The sequence below is a fragment of the Mus pahari genome, chromosome 5 (assembly GCF_900095145.1).
Source record: "Mus pahari chromosome 5, PAHARI_EIJ_v1.1, whole genome shotgun sequence".
NCBI lineage: Eukaryota > Metazoa > Chordata > Mammalia > Rodentia > Muridae > Mus > Mus pahari.
In genome coordinates, this window is record NC_034594.1 from 76,497,557 (window position 1) to 76,515,736 (window position 18,180).

The 18,180-nt window shown below is 36.5% G+C and overlaps 1 protein-coding gene across 1 annotated transcript in view; it reads left to right on the forward strand.

The window, feature by feature from the left end:
- Positions 1–18,180, forward strand: part of LOC110321973 (contactin-associated protein like 5-2) — a 631,889-nt gene that overhangs the window by 307,701 nt on the left and 306,008 nt on the right. Inside the window, exon 7 of the mRNA XM_029538684.1 lies at positions 6,024–6,167. Coding sequence (XP_029394544.1) covers positions 6,024–6,167 — 144 coding nt within the window. The remainder of the gene's footprint in view (positions 1–6,023; positions 6,168–18,180) is intronic.

Sequence of the window (18,180 nt, forward strand, 5' to 3'; positions counted from 1 at the left end):
TCACCAGTTAAGCAATCTTGCTGAATTGGAAAACTCCAGGATAAAAGAGATACCATGTCTGTATTAGGTATTTTCTATTGCTGTACCATGCCCAGGGCAACTTACAGAAGAAAGAGTTTATTTGAGGTTCAGAGTTTAGAGGTCCATGGTCACAGAGTAGAGGTTGCAGGTATTTCAGATCAAACCAATGCTTAAAAATACAGATATCATCAGAAAACTAAGATTACTGTCTTCATTTCTAATGATAGAAACTCATCAACCATGACAGAATACGGGCCATCTAGGTTGGGCTGACCTTATTGAAGTGTCAAGTGACACAGAGGCAAGATGGCTCAATTAGAAAAATATTTGCCTTGAAAAATGATGATCTGAATCCCATCCTCAGAACATTGTTATAGCTGCATTCTGTCACTGTCGTTAATACTATGACTTTATACCATTGAAGAGGAAAGGGTTTACTTCCTCTCATTCTTCCAGGCAGCTGCCAGTCACTGAAAGAATCAATGTGAGCAACTCAAGCAGAATCTATGGATGAATAGTCCTTACTGGTTTGTTTCCCATGGCTTGGGTAGCCTGCGTTCTTCATTAGCAAAGGACCAGTAACTTACAGGTGGTAATCTTCAAAGTGGGCTGGCACTTAGCAAAACAGTCATTACTTAGGAAAATGTCCCAAGAACTTCATATAGGCCAATCTGATGGAGTATTTCCTCAATTAAGTATTCCTCTTGCTTAGATGACTCAATTTTTGTCAAGTTGACAAGACAAACAATCAAACGAATAGATACATAAACTAATTTTTAACATTGATGTTCATAGAAAGCCTGGTAAAGCAGGTAAGCTTTTAAACCTTAGTGTTAAGCAGACAAGTACAGATGGACTTCTAGTGCCATTTTGCCAGCCAGTCTCAAGTCCCAAAGAGAGACATTGTCTTAAAATACAACATCAGAGCCTTAAGAACAGTTCTCCAGGTTTATCTCTGACTCACATATATACATGTGCATACATACACATTTAGATTCAAATCAATGTTTCATTCTTTATGCATATCGGTGGGTGTCCACTTGTTATTGCTTGCCTGTTGTTTGAGATTTTTCCATCACCAAAATGACTACCAGAGCAAAGGAAAAAAATAGTCAAATATTTTGGAAAACTCTAAAAGTAGAAACTTCAGAACCTGCATTTAAACTGAGCTTGAGAAAAATTTAGTAAAGGAGAGAGGAGCTCATTGTCATGGAAGTAGCATCAAGGATCATTAATAAAGAGAGCAGCTATGAGACAAAACCAGGGTTAAAATGTCAAAAGAATAAAGAAGCACTATTTGGAGTTTCATGTATTTAACATCAAAGAGAGCTTTTTCCTGATTTTTTTTTTGGGGGGGGGGGGTCTGGCTGCAGCCTGTCTATGTCACTAGGTTCCTGGAGAGAGGATATTGGCAGGTGCCAAGCTGTAGTAGAATATGCAGTCTCCCTGGTGTCTTCTGAGCCTAAAATCAAAGAAAGGCACACTGTGTAATTCACCAGGACAAGCAAGTGACAAGGTGACAAAATTGTCAAAAAGCAGAAGGCCAAACCAGAGTGAGAAGGAAATTGCTTATCATATTTTTTTGACCCAAGTCAACAAGCATTGTTTTGATCTATGACTGAATCACATACTCAATATTTAGGAAGCTGCAGAGATACCTCATTTGATAGTTTATGCTACACAAACATAAAGGCTTGAATTTCATTCCCCAACCACATGGAAAAAAGTCACCTGGACATAATGGCTTGTGTTCCAACACTGGTGACATGGAAATGTAAAAGTGTTGGGGGCTCTTTGGCTACCCTGTCTCTCCAAATTTGAAAGCACTGAGTTCAGTCACATAGCCTGTATCAAAAAGGAAGGTGGAACTTAATTGAGAAAGTGAGTGCCCATCATCTCCATGCTTAGACATGAACACATACACAAATGAAAGACTTAAACCTTTGCAGCAAATTTAATTGAAAATATTTAATGATAAACTCACTTAAATGTACAGAAAATAGTATAGGATAATTAATATGTTTGAAACTAAAAGTTAAAGTAAAAATGTAAAGGTCGTGATAACTCTGCTTACTAATTTACTTTATACTTACTATATGAGGGTATCACATAAAATATAAACAAGTATCACACTTATCAGATTAGCTATCCACTAACACTCGAAATCTACTGGCCTCTCTGACATGCTGTAAGCTTCTCTGTAGCAGATTTCTGGTGAAAGGCATTAGAGGAAGGCTGAGAGAATTTGTCTAAGCAATGCAGTTGTACACCTATGTGAATGACCCAAGAGACAGAGTCACCTTAAAGTAATAGAGATAGTTTATTATGGTCCCAAATATGAGTGACCCTGATCAAAGAAAACATATTCATATTGCCTCTAAAAGTATGTGCCACCATGGTATACAGAACAAATAAATCCATACATCAAATAAATTTTAAAACACAGTCATGTATAGGAATGTAAGAAGTTCTGGCTATAGGTCTTTAATATTTTCTGATGACATTCTTAAAGCTTTTTGGTTGGTGGAAGCTAGCAGACTATTTGAATACTCCAATAGGGATTTTACCTTATCAAAAGAATGTGAAGTCAGACACAGAAGTGGAGAGTGGATAGCTATGAAGGGGAACTAACTATAGCCCAGATCTGTAAGATTCTCACTCAGTACAGGAGATGTTAAGAGGCAGCCTTGTAGAGTGGTTGTCACAGCTTTGACATTTTCCTGAGAAAGTCAGTTTGTAGAGTTAAGGAGAAAACCCAAACTTGATTGTGTGTAATTTTCCTTGAACAAGTCAGGAAACAACTTGCAAGCAATCATTATCAATCTTTACAAGTAATAGCTTCCATAATTTATCTATTGTAGATCATATACAAGAGTGACTTGGACAGAGAGATAATTCCATGTAAAATTTTAACTTTTACTACAAAATTTTATAAATCACATAAAAGTCAAATACAAATAACCTGAGATTGAGATTACTAATGGAAAATTCATCATTTTCTATAAGGTAACATATATGGTTTGGGAAATAGCATCTTTGATGTGAAGTTATCAGTACATAAAGCAGAGTTTTCCAGTCTGACCACATGATAGTGAAATAAGTTCCTCATTCATAGTAAAATTATTATGTCAAATTCTCTGCTGGAAAATCTAGAGTGGAGGAGGTGATTCCTCCACTGGGATCCCTTTCCAATCCCAGAAGAGATTTTTTTTTCTGTTTTGCATTTTCTGTAAATAAATTTAAATATTCTTTGCTAATAGAAAAAAACTAAAAGTATAAAGCAAGTGTGAAATGGATATTCATGGTGAAGAGCACCTCAGTACAATTTGATTTCTTGTTGGACTCCGGCTGTTCCCCATTGAATATAGGCATATGCTAGGAAATTCAATGATAAGTTCTATAATAGTTTTATTGCCGATTTAATTCTTGCAAAAATCACCAAAGCAGATATTTTGAAAATATAAAATGTTCACAATAAAAGAATTTGTTTAGAACATTAAATCAAATAATACTTTTTAAATAAGTTATAAACATCTTATGGGTATTTTAAATTTTTTCAAAATTTATAAACTTGTAAAATCAATAAATTTCTTAGTTCATGTTGGACAAATCTTGAATTGAACAACAAAATTAAAATGTAAATTGATTTGCTACATTAAATGTATATATGTCTATTTTAAGGTAAACAAAATTCATAGTATTTCAGTAAATTCACAATGAGCCTGTAAACATAAGACTATGCTACAATTAAACTTACTGATAGAATAAACTTAATGTGTCTTACATAAGTTAGTATTCATTTTTTTAAAAAAATCAAAGAATAATATTACATTTCATTCTTTTTATTATATGTCAATAAATAAGAAAAGAAATGGCTAATATACTGAATAAGTGGAAAATATGTTCTTAATGAGGAAGCCAGAATCACTGTTTTGTGCAATTGGAAAATAGTTTTTGGTGTTGTTTACATGCTTCATTCTAGAAAACTCTATATTATTGTTGTTTAAAATTGTTTAAAATATTCTGCATTGGTCTAAGAAATTTGGACCAGAAAAATAAAATAAAAGTAGAAAAAATAAAATTGAAGAATAATGTGTTTTATGCATATTCCATGATTGTATCCTTTGAATTAAAATATATTACCTAAAATGTATACACATATGTCTGGTTAGAGAAAAATAAGCACAACAAATTTAAAAATATATGAAAGCATCATAATTATGCTTAGAAAGCAAAGCAAAAGAAAATGTTATAAACAGGGTACGGTCCCATAAATATTAAGAAATATTTAAAGTTCTGTGTATCTTATAAGAAAAACAAACAAACAAAACAAAGCAAAAGATCTGGACACAGTTGTTCATGTCTGACTAATGATGGGAGAGAAGATGCTGTAGTTGGGATAAGGTGTCCTCCTATATCATTTTACATTCAAGAGAGATGAAGGGAGAGCAACAGATTGGCAGTACATAGATGATACCAGGAAGAGGAGAGAGAAAATAGAGATGAGGAGGGAGGAGACAAAAGAGAGAGAGGAGAAAGAGGAGAGAGAGGCAAGAAGGGAGAGAAGAGAGAGTGGACAGAGAAGAAAGAGCTGAGAGAAGAGAAATGAGAAAGGAAGGGAGAAGCCAGAGAAGATCAACAAGAGAGTGATATAAGGGAAAAGAGTCCTAGGTAATGTGGCATTTTGAAGCAATGAAAACAAAACAAAACAAAACAAAACAAAAACAAAAAACAAAAACCTGGTTACATGTTAATGAGGGTAAGGCAAATGAGAGAATAGTTACTATCCTCTAGTCTTGCACAGCAGTTGTCAATATTCCCAACAGATACTTTGCTCTTTACTATATCCATCATAAGTTCTTTCTGTTACTCTACTGAAAATATAAAGAGTAAAGAAAACTAACGTCTTGTAACAGTACCATTTATCTACCATTATGATGTTGTTCTGATCCTAAACTTGGTGTGTGTGTGCGTGTGTGTGTGTGTGTGTGTGTGTGTGTGCATTTGTGTGTATGTACACATGTGTGGACATGACATATCTTGCCTTTTGAGATCACAAGACAACTTAGTAGTTGCTTACTTTTCAGCTTGAGACAGGTCTCTTCCAAGTTAGCTATGACAGTATAACTCCAGACTAGATGGCTGCTGAGTTTCTGGTTGTTTCTCCTGGCCTGACCCATCATCTGTTTGTAGTAGTGCGGACCACACATATACCATACCTCATTAGCCTTCATTTTTTACTGTTGCAAGTTTTCTGTTTGTTTTGTTTTGTTTTGTTTTGTTTTGGTTTGGTTTGTTTTGTTTTGGTTTGGTTTGGTTTGGTTTGGTTTGGTTTGGTTTGGTTTGGTTTGGTTTCAACAAGGAATCAAACTTGGGTTACAGAGCCTTTATGTCTATTGCTTTTATCCACTGAACATCTCCTTGCTCTTCTGTACACAACTTCCTCATCACTGAATTCATACGTTACCACGTTATGAATCTTGTACATTCCAATCAAAATTGCATTGTTAAGCATGGTCATGCTAACCGTTTAATTATGTTGATATTTAATTGCTTCTCAAATCCATAGGTCAGTTTGTATTATATCAGTCTTTTATCACTATAGATAACATTTGGGGAACAACTCTGTGCATATCCACTCTTTGGTTCTGTGGGCTTTAGAATTAGGTTTCACTGTGGGTGAGCAAGGATCTGCTTTGTTTTTTAGCCTTTTTATTGCCTTATCCTTTTTGATGCTGTGCTACAGAAAAACATAAAGATGTTCATTAAGAAAGAAATCAGATAATTTTTGTTAAAGGGGTCTATAAGGCAAGCAATTTCACATATTTTTACATGGACTAATCACTATCCTCTAAATGAGTAAATCAAGTGTCATCTGCATTTACTAAAGCTGCTTGGCTCAGACATACAACTAAGTCTAGAGGAATGTACTTACTTCTCTTACATTCCTCCGTTTTCAGAGCTTGTCACTAAGAGTTGATTTTTATTTCTTCCACCAAAAGCTCAGTTTTGGAGGAATTCCAGTACCAAGTAAACCTGGGACCTTTTTAAAGAAAAACTTCCAAGGCTGTATTGAAAACCTTTACTACAATGGAGTGAATATAATTGACTTGGCAAAAAGACGCAAGCATCAGATCTACTCAGTGGTAAGTCACCATCTCTGTTATCTGGTCCTTTGTGGCTTTTGGATAAGTTTTACTTCTGACACTCTACTCCTGTACCTCTTCACACTGGGTTTATATTATTCAATTAGAGTTTCCCCAGCCAAATCTAAGTATGACGTTCTGTTGAGACACTGCCTACCTAGCATGCATGAAACACTGGGTTCCTTCCCTGACACAACATTAAAGCAGGTATTTTAGTTACTTTTTAAACTTGCTTGAAAAGTAGCAATTTAACATAGGAAGGCTTAATTCTGGCTGATAGTATGAGAGAATACATTTCATCAAGGAGGCAAAAACATGGCAGTAAAAGTAGGAGTGACATATAAAAGTAGGATGGAATGGTTGGTGACATTCCATCAGTAATTAAGAGGCAGAGTGATCAGGACTTGTGACCAGTCTGTGAAACCTTGAGCCCATCTATCAGTGACTAACCTACAGCAAAGTCCTACCTCCTTAAGGTTCCACAATCTTATCAAACAGGGATACCTCCTGGATACTAAACAGTCACCCATGTGAAACTGTGAGGAATATTTCATACTCAGACTAGAGTTGCCATGGTGCCACAGGCCTATAATCGCAGCATGTGGGAGGAGAAAGCCAGCAGATCATAATTTGAAGTCATACTTTATTACATAGGAACTCTGAGACAAGCCTTTGCTATATTAGGCCCTGCCTCAAAAGTTAAAAAAGTCTTTAGAGTGCAAAAGAACCATCTAAGGACTGTGAATCATTTCATTGTGTCAGGTATAGAGGTTCAGAGAATGTGGCTTTATTGGCTGTGGGGAAGATTTGAGATGTATGCAGTCTAATATGGCATTTCTTTACAATTTCTAAGAAGTGCAATGAATGCACCGTTCATGTTGAATTCCATAGGTAGGACATTGAATGTCTTCCAATTGGTTATATTAAATAGGACATGTTAAATGCTATTGCACTGTTAGTGTCTTAGGGATTCCTTGTGTAAGACTTATAATCCCAGTGGATTAAAGGACTTTCAAATTCACTACCATCTATTTTCTGTAACATATCATAAGTTGTATAAGGAGTCTTTAAAAAATTTATCCTTGAATTTCTCCTCCATGCTCCAACTGCTCCTACATCTCCCTGTTCTCCCTTTTAAATTCACAGCCCTTTACCTTTAGTTATTATTAAACACACACCCACATGTGTACATACATACATACATACACACACACACACACACACACACACACAAACACCCTACTGAGTCCATTTATTGTTATTCACATACATATCTTTTTAGGGTGAACTGCTTGAGTTTGGACAACCAATCAGAAGTTTGGCCCTGGAGAAGACTTATGGTCTCTCTCTCTCAGCAGTCATTAATTTCTTAAAGCTCCTCATCTAGTGAGATTTCTATAATTTGCATTGGCATGTCAACTGGTAATTTCACTGTGCAAGTTTTGCTTAGGGAGCTGTATTGTGGAGATTGATGGATATCGCTTCCTTGACATATATAGACAACACAATCATGTATCAGATGTTCTGTGTGTGTGTGTGTGTGTGTGTGTGTGTGTGTGTTTGTGTGTGAGATCACTCATAGATAAGCTCTTTTCAGTATTTGCATTTTATAGGCTTTTTCCCATTGTTTTCCTTTTAAGTTGTCTATATCATTGGTTTTTGTTGTTGTTGTTGATGGAAATAGTTGTGTTATAAATTTTAATCAGAACTCAAAACTTTATTTGGCATACTTGTGCCTTTTACATTTAATTCAATTATTGGTATGTGAGAGCTTAAATATTTATTTATATTTATTGCCTTCTGTCGGTTCTGTTGTTTTTATTTTTCCCTCTACTTTATGAAATAATATGTTTTGAGTAAATTTTAGAATTTTATTTTGGCATTTCAGTGTATCTCTTCATAGCTTTTGTCTGTGGCTTCTTGGGTGTTATAGTGTATGGAAATAAATTCTCAAAGTTAATGTCCTTACAATCGAAAACTGTAATTAAAATATTACCTTTTAAAATGCATCTATCCTTCTCTTATTTTTATATAATTATGTCAGTTATTTTATTCTCTTTCCTTGTAATTAAGACCTAAACATTTGGTTTTGCTTTTGCTTAAACTTTCCAAAATAATTTGAAATATTTAAGATAAAATATGTATGTATATATGTATGTATGTATGTACGTATATATGTATTTACTTATGGTATGATTTAATATTTAGAAAGAAAGGCAAGAGTGCAATAGCATAAAGTGAAGCACAAGGAGAGATATAGGACAGGCAGAATGACACTTGACTCATAATGGGGAATGTAATGGTCCAAATGTTAACTGTGCCCATATTGTGAGAAATGAATTTTCTCTCTAGTCTAGCATTGCAAGAGCAAGTGTTGCAAAATAATATAATGTACTATGCTTCTGAGGCAGTGACCATGAAAGCTAGACTTGCTCTTTATTGCCATTGACCATTAGACAGCACTATTCACTGAATACATTTGTCATGTTGACATATATATGCATGTCATATATAGTTTTGTTTTTGTTTTTGTTTTGGGGTTTTTTTTAGATTTTTTATTAGATATTTTCTTCATTTACATTTTAAATGCTATCCTGAAATCCCCCTATAGCCTCCCCCCACCCTGCTCCCCAATGCCCCACTCCTGCTTCCTAGCCCTGGCATTCCCCTGTACTGGGGCATATGATCTTCACAAAACTAAGGGTCTCTCCTCTCATTGATGACCGAATAGGCCTTCCTCTGCTACATATGCATCTAGAGACACAACTCTGGGGGTGGGGGGTACTGATTAGTTCATATTTTTGTTCCTCCTATAGGGTTGCAGAAATTCCTCCAGACTCATAATAATCAGAACAACAAATGCACTAAAAAAAGATAGAATATTAAAAGCAGTAAGGGTAAAAGGTCAAGTAACATATAAAGGCAGGCCTATTAGAATCACACCAGACTTCTCACCAGAGACTATGAAAGCCAGAAGATCTGGACAGATGTTATACATACCCTAAGAGAACACAAATGCCAGCCCAAGCTACTATACCCAGCAAAACTCTCAATTACCATAGATAGAGAAACCAAGTATTCCATGACAAAACCAAATTCACACAATATCTATCCATGAATCAAGCCCTTCAAATGATAATAAAGGGAAAGCACCAACACAAGAATGGAAATTATGCCCCAGAAAAAGCAAGAAAGTAATCCTTCAACAAACCTAAAAGAAGATAGCCACAAGAACAGAATCCCAACTCTAACAACAAAAATAACAGGAAGCAACAATTACTTTTCCTTAATACCTCTTAATATCAATGGACTCAATTCCCCAATAAAAAGACATAGACTAACAAACTGGTTCCATAAACAGGACCCAACTTTTTGCTGCTTACAGGAAACCCACCTCAGGGAAAAATACAGACACTACTTCAGAGTAGAAGGCTGGAAAATAATTTTTCAAGCAAATGGTCTAAAGAAACAAGCTGGAGTAGCCATTCTAATGTTTAATAAAATCGACTTCCAACCCAAAGTTATCAAAAAAGACAAGGAGGGGCACTTCATACTCATCAAAGGTAAAAATCTACCAAGATGAACTCTCAATTCTGAATATCTATGGTCCAAATGCAAGGGCATCTACATTCATTAAAGAAACTATAGTAAAGCTCAAAGCACACACTGCACCTCACGCAATAATAGTGGGAGACTTCAACACCCCACTCTCATCAATGGAAAGATATCCTGGAAACAGAAACTGAACAGAGACACACTGAAACTAACAGAAGATATATATATATATATATATATATATATATATATATATATATATATATATATATATATATAAACAAAAATTGGTATGAGGTTTTTAACCTTAAAAAACATACTCTTTTCTTCTTTTTCAAATTCTCAAGGAGAGGAGAGGCCCTTGGTCCTGTGAAGTCTCTATGCCCCAGTGTAGGGGAAAGCCAGGGCTAGGAAGCAGGAGTGAGTGGGTTGGTAAACAGGTAGATAGGAGGAGATAGTGGGTTTTCAGAAGGGGAAACCAGGAAAGTGGATAATATTTGAAATGTAAATAAAGAAAATATCTAATAAAAATACATAAACTTACTGTAATATAGTTTAACATATTTTACATATATAAACTGCTATATATCAAACTAATGTTTATTTTTAAAATGTGTTGTGTCTTTTTTTTTTCATTATCATCTTAGATCTCATTTTACTTCCCTTCTATTTGGATACTTGCTTTAATCTGTGCTCTATGGGTATATGCAAATATTACACAGTCTCTCTCTCTCTCTCTCTCTCTCTCTCTCTCTCTCTCTCTCTCTCTCTCTCTCTCTCTCTTTACCTGGGAATATTATCATTGACTTTCTTGGTATAAAATGTGAGTGGACTGCTCTTTTTATTTAGCCTAAAGAAATGTTGATTCTCTTCCATCTACTTTTGGTGATGAATACACTGTTCTAGGTTGATTTTTCCTGTGGATACTATGGTATATAAAAGCTTGTCTTTGATGTTAGAAATCTGAGTGTGATGTTACATGGTTTGGGTTTTTTTGACACTTCCTTTTTGAGGTTTTCTCAGCTCCCTGAATATGTATTTTACCATATTTTAACAGTTTTATGTCAAGATCTGTGGGAAGCTTACTATCATTATATGTATGAACATGACTGTGTGTGTGTGTGTGTGTGTGTGTGTGTGTGTGTGTGTGTGCGCGCGCGTGTGTGTGTGTGTTTATCTTTTATGTGTATGCTGTCGGGGGGGGGTGACATATGTCTGTAGGTAATCTCAGAGATCAAATGAAAAAAAAAAAGCATAGGCTCTCCAGGACCCTGAGTTTTAGGCAGTTGTATAATCTGTCCTAACTAATATGGGTGCTGGGAAATCTATGTGTGTTCTCTACAAAATCCATACACACTCAAGCCCTGAGCCATTTCTAAAGCCTCTATCGGGGTACTTTTATAGCAAGACTCTTACATATCTTTCTGAACTACATCATCTTTTTATAATAGCTTCTCAAACTACTTTGGTTTAGGTATTGTTAAAAGCAAATAATTTCAGTTCTTATATATTTCACATATATTATTTGGTCATGTTTATTCACTAATGCTCAGTTCTATTGTTTTCATTGTTATTACATGCATCTTTTAGTTTTTATTCTTTAACATCTCTCTCTCTCTCTCTCACTCTCTCTTTTTGTGTGTGTCTGTGTGAGTGTGTGTGTGTGTGTGTGTGTGTGTGTATGTGTGTGTATGTGTATGTGTGTGTGTGTGCTGTGATTATGTCTGTGCAGGGGCATCAACCTTTGTGTATGCACTGAGGCTAGAGGAGGATGTGGAGGCTCTGTCACATTCAGTCTTTTTGCCTTAAGATAAGATGTCTCACTGAAGTTAGGGCTGGCTGCCAGCAAGTCCCTGTGATCTTCCTGTCTGCCCTGCAAGCAGTGCTAGGTTACAGGGACACAGCTATGTGGATGTTGGAGGGTCAACCCTTTGTATATTGGGGTTCTAAAACTTTCATTTTTTTTTATTTTTACAGTTTTCATTTCCTTATTAACACTTCTTCTTTGTTAGTAAGACATTGATCTCTCATATTTTTTAAGAGAGTTTTCATTATGAAGTTGGCTTTAAATTTTATCAGATGATAATACATATACAGCTGGAGCCATGGGTCCTTCCATGTATATTCTTTGGTTGGTGGTTTAGTCCTTGGGAGCTCTGGGGGTTCTGGTTGTTGTTCTTCCTATGGATTTGCAAACCCCTTCAGCTCCTTCAGTCCTTCTCTGAACTCCTCCATTGGGGGCCCTGTGCTCAGTCAGATGATTGGCTGCAAGCATCCACATCTGTATTGGCTAACCATACCTCCCAGAGCTCCCAAGGACTAATCACTAACCAAAGAGTACACATGGATGGACCCATGGCTCTAGTCACATATGTAGCAGAGGATGTTCTTATCTGGCATCAATGGGAAGGGAGGACATTGAGCTGGTGAAGGTTCGATTCCCCTCCAAAGGGGAATGCCAGGGTGGTGAGGCAGGAATAAGTGGATAGGTGGGGGAGTACCCTCATAGAAGAAGGGGGGAGGATGGGATAGTGGGTTTGTGGAGGGGAAACAGGGAAGGTGTATAACATTTGAAATGTAAATAAATAAAATAACCAATAAAAAAAATGAAAGAAGGAAGAGATCTTTAATGGAAGGAAAGAGATTAACAAAACAGAAAAAAATGACAGGAAGGCAGTGGGGTGTGAATAAGAAAAAACTGTAATAATATACATGTGTGAATATATTACAGGTAACCCTCTTGTTTGTATGCTAACAAAAAAACTTAATAAATTATAATAATAAAATGAATAAAATAAAGAAAACAAAAACAAAAAAATTAAAATTTGTCAGATGATTCTAATATCTCAATCATCTCATTGTAGACTATCTTCAATTGTTTCACTTGCATTGGAAGTTATATAACAAAGGATACTTTTCAGGAAATACCAAGGACCAGGCTCAATTTGAAGAGGGGTTCCTTAGAGGAGGGATTCTTGAGAGTGATGAAAAGCAATCAATCATGGGGCACAAGCTGACAGCCCTGTCTTCTGGTAGATGGCTCACTACGAAGTTCTCTGTAGGTCAGCTGGAGATACTTTCTGCTCAAAACAGCTGTCTTTTCAGAGAGCCCTCTCAGTTTGAGATAGCTCTATCATGCTAGAAAAGACTGTAAAAGCTCAATGGATAGCCCATGAGTTTTCAGACCCAAATCAGAACAGTCTCTAGAAAAATGTTGTAAACAGCTGTGTTTGCTCTCCATGGATTTTCCATCCAAAGTCAAAGTCAGAAATCATGTTAGAGAAAATTCTAAAAGAGCTATGATTGATTTCCATGGATTTTCAAAACAATGTTAGAAATTCTACCAAATTAATGCAATTTCCATCAAAACCCCAACACAATTCTTCAAAGACATGAAAAAAAGCAATTCTCAAATTCATCTGGAAAGGCAAAAAAACCAGAATTGTGAACACAATTCTTAACAATAACAGAACAGCTGGGGGAATCACCATCCCTGACCTCAAGCTTTGCTACAGAGCAATAGTGATAAAAACTGCAAGGTATTGTGTAATATCCAAAATAATTTCAAGACCACCTAGCCCCTTCCCTCTGAAGAGACTTTTAGAAACGTATCTGTCAAAATGACTGAGTCTACAGCTGCCAAAGCAAAATGAGCTGTTCTCAGAAAAATAACCACAAGGTAACAGTTCCCAGAAAAATTCCCCTACCCCGCCTCACACTGAATTCTGAGGAAAAACAAAAAACAAAAACTCCCCCGACCTTGTCCATAGCTGTGATGTTAATAGCTGACCCATAAGTTCAAAATGTACTACTGCTTTGCTGACCAAATCCTAATAACCCACCATGGGGGCAGGCAAAGTGAGTCACTAGGCCAAAGGGTTACTTAATCATCCTATACAAACCAACCAATGCCTGAAAGGGTTATTTACTACACCAATGAGAATAAGCCAGCTACCCTGTTGCCTAAACTGCCCCTTACAAGGTATTAAAAAGTGTGTTCTTTCTTTATTCTGGGTCTCTTCTCTTACCTGTGTGCTGAGAAGGGGGTCCCCAACATGTTTGATCAATAAAAATCCTCTTGCAGTTTGCAGCGATGGGTGTCTCTGTGGTTTTTTTTTTTTTTTTTTTTTTTTTTGAGTGAGGGTCTTTTGTCAAACTCCAACAATAGTTATAGAGACAGACACATTGATCAACAGAAAAAAATTGAAGACCCAGAAATAAAACCACACACTTACAGAGAGGGACTTAATCATTGACAAAGAAATCAAACACATACAATGGAAAGAAAGAAAGCATCTTCAACAAATGGTGCTGGTCTAACTGGCTGTTGCTATGTACAAAAATAAAAAGACACATATTTATAACCTTGAACAAAGCTCAATTAGAAGTGGATCAAGGACCTCAACATAAAACTGATACACTGAATCTAATAAAGGAGGAAGTGGGAAAGAAACTTGAACTCATAGGAGGAGGGGGAAATTTCTTAAACAAACTTCCAATGATTCATGCTTTAAGATCAAGAAACACCTAGAGAAATGTTCAAAGTCCTTAGTAATCAGAGAAATGCAAATCAAAACAACCATGAGACTTCACCTTATACCAATCATAATGGCTAAGCTCAAAACCTCAGGCAACAGCACATTTTGGCAAGGATGTACAAAAAGAGGAACATTCTTCCATTGCTGGTGGGATTGCAAACGTGTATAATCACTCTGGAAATCAATCTGGAGGTTCCTCAGAAAATTGGAAATAGATCTACCTGAAGAACCAGAAATACCACTCATGGGAATATATCCAAAAGATGTCCCACCATGTCACAGGGGCACATGTTCCAGTATGTTCATAGCAGCCTTGTTTGTGATAGCCAGAAATTGGAAACAACTCAGATGTCTTACAACAGAAGAATGCATTCAGAAAATGTGATTCATTTACACAATGGAGTACTCCTCAGCTATTAAGAATGAGGACATCCTGAGTTTTGCAGGCAAATGGATGGAACTAGAAAAAAATTCTTAAAGAGCTATAGAAAAGAACTGTGTTTGCTATCCATATATTTTCCAACTAAAGTCAGGAATTCCTTTAGATAAAAACTCTAAAAGAGCTTTGAAAATTTCTAAAAAAAAGTGTTTTCACTCTCCAGAGATCTCCACACAGCTGATCCAGATAAATACTCTAGAAAGAACTCTTCTCTTGCTAGAAACAAATATGTAAAATAACTATTGGAGCTGAAGAGTGTGCTTGGTGTTTAAGAGAACTGTCTGCTCTTCTAGAGGTCCTGAGTTCAATTCCCAGCAACTACATGGTGGATCTAAATCACCTGTAATGGGATCAAATGCCCTCTTCTGGTGTGTCTCAAGAGAAAGGACTTTTGGGATAGCATTTGAAATGTAAATGAAGAAAATATCTAATAAAAAATGAAAAAAAATTAAAGAGAAAGACTGAGTACTACATACATAAAACAAATAAACCTTAAAAAGATAAAAAAAAAACAATTGCTATCACACTCTGCTAGTTTGTCAACTCATCTCCTGTAGACAAAAAGCTCAGTCTTTCATTTACATATCAATTTAGTCATTTACCCCAGGATCCCTTAGGACCATCCCATAAATCAGCATTCCATGCCCTAGCTCCTTGACTCTTAGGAAATAACAGTGTGTGTGTATGTGTGTGTGTGTGTGTGTGTGTGTGTGTGTATGTGTGTGTGATAATATTGCAAATGAATTCAGAGATCTGTCTGCCTTTATAAGCACAAACATTAAATTTTGCTGGAGGGATTCTGTCTTGCAATTACTCTTTTAACCATTCCAGGAGCAAAATTTGTTCTGTCCCAGGATGACATTGAATTCAGGAATCTACCCACCTTTCTATATGTCTGCCTTTGTATCTTTCCAATAAACTGGCTCGTAGTGCAGCTGCCCTTTTTTTTTTTATGTCATAAAGCCCCTAATATAATTCCTGATGCCTCTTTACATTTTGCATTATTGAGAAATTTTGTTTATATATTTGGGAACTCATGTTTTCAGTGTTCTTTCCCATATATATATATATATATATATATATATATATATATATATAGTCTATTTCTTTGACATTTCTTATAAGATATAATATAATGGCTCACACTATTAAATACAAAAGCACAAATACTTTCCCCCTGTAGTCATGCTTAACATTTACCCCAAAGGCACCACATCTGCCTCAAAGTCAACTTTTGTTTGCTGTTAAGAATAAGGAACAAAATACCCATGAAAGGATATAGGTACAGGGACAAAACTTAGAGCTAAGATGAAAGGATGGGCTATCCAGAGACTACCCCATCCAGGAATCCATCCCATCATCAGCCACCAAACCCAGATATACATGCCAGCAAGATTCTGCTGAAGGGATCCTGATATAGAGGCCTCTTGTGAGGCTATGCCAGTGCCTGGCCAACATAGAAGTGGATGCTCACAGTCAGCTATTGGATGGAACACAGGACCCCCAATGGAGGAGCTAGAGAAAGTACACAAGGAGCTGAAGGGGGCTGCAACCCTGTAGGTGCAACAATAATATGAACTAACCAGTACCCACTGAGCTTGTGTCTCTAGCTGCATATGTAGCAGAAGATGACCTAATCGGCCATCATTGGGAAGAGAGGCCCCTTGGTCTTGCAAACTTTATATGACCCAGCACAGGGGAAGGCCAGGGCCAAGTAGTAGGAGTGGGTGGGTAGGGGAGCAGGGGCAGGGAGAGTATAGGGGACTTTCGGGATAGCATTTGAAATATAAATAAAGAAAATAAAAAGAAAAAAAGAAAAAAGAAAAAAATAAGAATTCTAGAAAAAAAGTTAAGTTTCTGTTTTCTCTGTATTGTGTATTTTCCAATTATCTGGCAGTTATTGAGGCTTCAGAAGTTCATGGTTTATAACAAGATTCATAGGATTAAGCAATAAGGTAGAGAGGGTTAGTTGGTGTTCATAAATGACAAGTTGTAGCTCAATGCTCAAGGAAATATAGGCCCTCTCTATGCCTCACAGAGCACAAACTTTTTTACTAGACTTTGTTCAGACAGCATTATCCCAGCAATCCATCATCCATTTCTCATGGGACCTGCTTACTCACTGGAGATTTAAGACCTGTTACATGGAGATAATTCAATTTAGTCCTTATAACTCCATTTGACTGCAGAATGATCAGCCACATTTTAGAATGCAGTAAAACTAACAGCTTAATGCAGACATAAAAATTACTTAGCTATTATTCCCCAAGTCCACTACAGAGTGCTAATACAGCTCCATATAATAAATAAACAACAACTAAATGGACCATTGAAGTGTGTGCGTAGTAGATATAATGTAGATTATTACATACATAATATAGGAAGCATATTGCCCTGATGGCATTTGGAGGATAATTAATTTAAATCCCTATGATTTACAAAGAAGGATGCTTTCTTGTTGCCATTCTTTTGTGAGTGTAGGATTCCTTTTCTTTGACACAAGGAGAGTAAGATGATTATTTGGCTATTGGCCTGATCGTTTCAAAATTATTTTCTTCTACTTTGATTTTAAGTGAACATAGGAGCTCACTTCTGAATACATAGTTAAATTTAAAAAAAAAGTTTGATTTGCAAGAACTGGGGACCTCAAACTCTTCTCTAGAAACAACATAAGAAAAAACAAACCAAAACAGTTATAAATGGTGGCTTTAGCCTGTAATGCCACCACTGGGGACATAGAAACAGGAAGATCCTTAGAGCTCACTGACTAACAACCAGTCTGGTGGTTGGTGAATTTCAAGAGCCTGAGAGAATATCTCTCTCTCTCTCTCTCTCTCTCTCTCTCTCTCTCTCTCTCTCTCTCTCTCTCTCTCAAGTTGGCATTGATAGGTTATTTCTCTACAAGTGAAAAGAGACAATTCAAGCCAGATTAGAACATATTGAAGGCAGGTTTTTTTGGGTAGCTGCTCTTGAGCAGGTGAATTCACTGGCTCCAAGGAAGAAGGTCAGGGAAGTTGCCACAGGAAGTGGGGGTGAGAGAAAGGGCATGTGTGCAGAGAGAAAAGAAGAAGAAGAGAGAGGGAGAGGAAGAGGGAGAGATGGAGAAAGAGGGAAAGATGAAGAGAGAGAGCCAGAAGGAGAAAGGAGAGAGATGGAAAGAGAGAGAGAGGTGGAGAGAGACAGTGAGAGAGAGAAGCAGCCAGGAGGTGGGGTGGGGAGAAGCCTCTGAGGAAATGGCAGTCCAAGTTCTGGGCTTGAAATTTCAGTCTTGAGGTCAGGATATGCCAGGTAGGGACTGAAGAATGCTAGCAGAACATGGAGACCTGTTTCAATAAGAAAAATATGCATGACAGTTCCTTGGCCTAGAGTCTGAAACCAAACAGGCAATACCTAAGAAATAACACTCCAATTTAGGTTATGACCTATAGATGTGTGTACAGATATCATTCAGATGCATATACAACATGAAGGGCTCATGTTC